We start from the raw sequence: 2,500 nt of genomic DNA, 5'->3' as shown, positions 1-2,500 counted from the left end.
AAAGATTTTTGCCACAGACAGACAGACCAAAAACTATATGACCCCAAATCTTCGATTCCAGGGGCATAAAAAAAAATCTGCTTGACAAGTTGGCAAGACAAATTGTGACTTTTGATAACCCTCTCTTAAATTTGTTTGCAATAACAAGTAGGTGAGTGCTTATTTGTAACTCTGGTTAGAGTGTGTGTCTATCTGAGGAAAAGTTACTAAAGTAAAACAGCAAAGATTTTCATAGAGTAAATTTTGGAAGCAGTCTGATGATAGGAGTTTCAGACAAAGAGAGACTAAGTAACACAGGCAGAGGTTTACGGTCTGAGCCTTTTTCTTACCGATTGCATTTAGCACCAACTCAGTGGCTTGCACAGCCCTGGGACTGGTGAAGACAATGGCCAGATATTTCTGTAGATTCTTCAGAAGCTGACCATACAGATCAAGGTTGATGAAGTTGAAATCTAAGATGGGTATGCAATGACTCTGGTAGCCATGCCTTTTCAAAATCTGAAGAAAAACAATTTAAATTTACATTCATCTGTTCATATACTCATGTATCTAGAGAAGATTGTTGCTTTTTCTACAAGTAAGTGTTTCATACAGATATTTTTTAATTAGTGAAGATGTTATTAGTTCTACAGACGAGTGTTTCATAAAGATATCTTCAAATCAGTGAAAATCATCATTTGTTCTAAAGCCAGTGTTTCATACAGACATTCTAATTAAGATTGTCACCTGTCCTACAGACCAATGTTTCATATAGGTATTTTGATTAAAGGCCGAGGTTTTCAACTGGTCGGTTACCCTCAGGTAAGTTCAGTGCGGGGCGGAGATAATTTTAGGTGGGTGTGAAGCCCCAAGTGCAAGCCCGAGGGAACCCTGCTAGCTTGTATATACCGTCCCAAATACACAGGGTGTTATCTGTGTTACCTGCATTACCTGTACATTTTCGTAAGATTGAAAAATTCATGGGAGTCATTTTTCTTGTGCAGGTTAATCGAAACATTGATAATTAAATCTAATGACTCAAACATGTAAAAATTAAAGCTTGATAAATTTATTTTGTATAAATGAGAATGTTAACCATTGAAAAATCAGGCAAGTTTTCCTGTATCCATTTAACAACCTTCGTCGGATACCCAGTATGCCAAACACAGTTTCTGACGGGAGTTCCTGCGTACTGCGCAGATATTCTGGCTATGTACAGCTTATGTACCGATCAATGTCCCACGCCCCAAGACGACTCAACATATTCCAAAACTGTTTAGATTTAGAAAGTTTTATTCTGTTTGAATTAATTTTTCTGGACCGCACGCCAGATTTCTCTGGCTACCAAAGTTGTCTGTGTGACTCGTCCATAACGCATGGCCTAAAAAAACGGTCAGGACATTTGGATTTTTCAACAGTTCCTTCAATAACAGGTCCAGATGAAGAATCTGGATTCCAGTTCCAACCATTATATGCAAGAAAGAGCCCTTATAGCGGCTAATTTCTCTTCCGATAAGTTGACAGTTACATATACTTTTGTCACCATGTTTCGAGGGAAAATTACGATTATAAATTTTCAACTGGGTGTAAACAAGATATTATTAACGTACAATGTATTTACTCAAAATTAATCTGTTTAACATAAAATCAATGTCCTTGTAAATTATTTTCTAACAATCCATAATAATTATTATCAATCGTACCCATTCCTAAGCATAACCTACTATATTCTATCATAATTTATGTGATTGTTTTCAAAATTTACTACTATTATTGTGTGACTATCTCTACATGAAAAAGCCAGAACCGTTTCCCTCTCGAACTGGATTACGTGGTAAGCATCAAAAGATTGCACGGGCGACTCAATTGCCAGATAAGATAGATAAGGTATACACAAAGACTAGTAACTAAATGTCCATCAATTTCTAGCATCCAATCTGAAGATTAAGTTCTCCTGATTGACAAGGGTTCACAGACCAGGTAAATTTGAAGGCAGTGCTTATTTTGTCGGTCTTTAAGATTGTCATATTAAAGGGCCTCAACCTACATTAAAAAAATTACAGCAATAACTGAACATCAGACATAGAGTTAGTTTACTGCCTTTCAAAGGAAGATTTCTGAAACGATGGAGTAAAGATAGGCACAATCTATTCGATATGATTGAGTAATGAGCTCAAAAATGTCACATAACCCTCGTTTGACCGCAGAGTAATGATGGTACCCAAAGAAAGGTCTTGTCACAAGGAAATTCTGAATACACACAATTATGAAATATGAAAACCCTGTCATTAACCATTCAAAAGTTATGGCCGAAGTTAAATTTTTAAAAAGTAGGTCAAACTCTAAGGTGAAAGTCATAAATAATACACATATGAAATATGAAAGTCTCATCACCATCCATTCAAAATTTATAGCCAAGGTTAAAGTTAAAGTTTTTGCAGACTGACTAATAGACAGACAAATAACTATGTCACCCCAAATTTCCAAGAATACAAGAGACCCATGGGACACATCGCTTACC

At 36.1% G+C, this 2,500-nt stretch overlaps 1 protein-coding gene across 4 annotated transcripts in view; it reads right to left on the bottom strand.

Annotated features, from left to right (window-relative positions):
* Window positions 1-2,500, bottom strand: part of LOC125657765 (uroporphyrinogen-III synthase-like) — a 21,637-nt gene that overhangs the window by 14,395 nt on the left and 4,742 nt on the right. For all 4 annotated transcript variants that reach the window (XM_048888523.2, XM_056149025.1, XM_056149026.1 and 1 more), the window contains exon 3: window positions 330-498. In XM_048888523.2, the coding sequence (XP_048744480.1) occupies window positions 330-498 (169 nt within the window). The remainder of the gene's footprint in view (window positions 1-329; window positions 499-2,500) is intronic.

This window comes from Ostrea edulis, chromosome 9 (genome assembly GCF_947568905.1).
Source record: "Ostrea edulis chromosome 9, xbOstEdul1.1, whole genome shotgun sequence".
Taxonomy (NCBI): domain Eukaryota; kingdom Metazoa; phylum Mollusca; class Bivalvia; order Ostreida; family Ostreidae; genus Ostrea; species Ostrea edulis.
The sequence above is the reverse complement of the archived record's forward strand: the minus strand, read 5'-3'. Positions and strand labels throughout refer to the sequence as shown.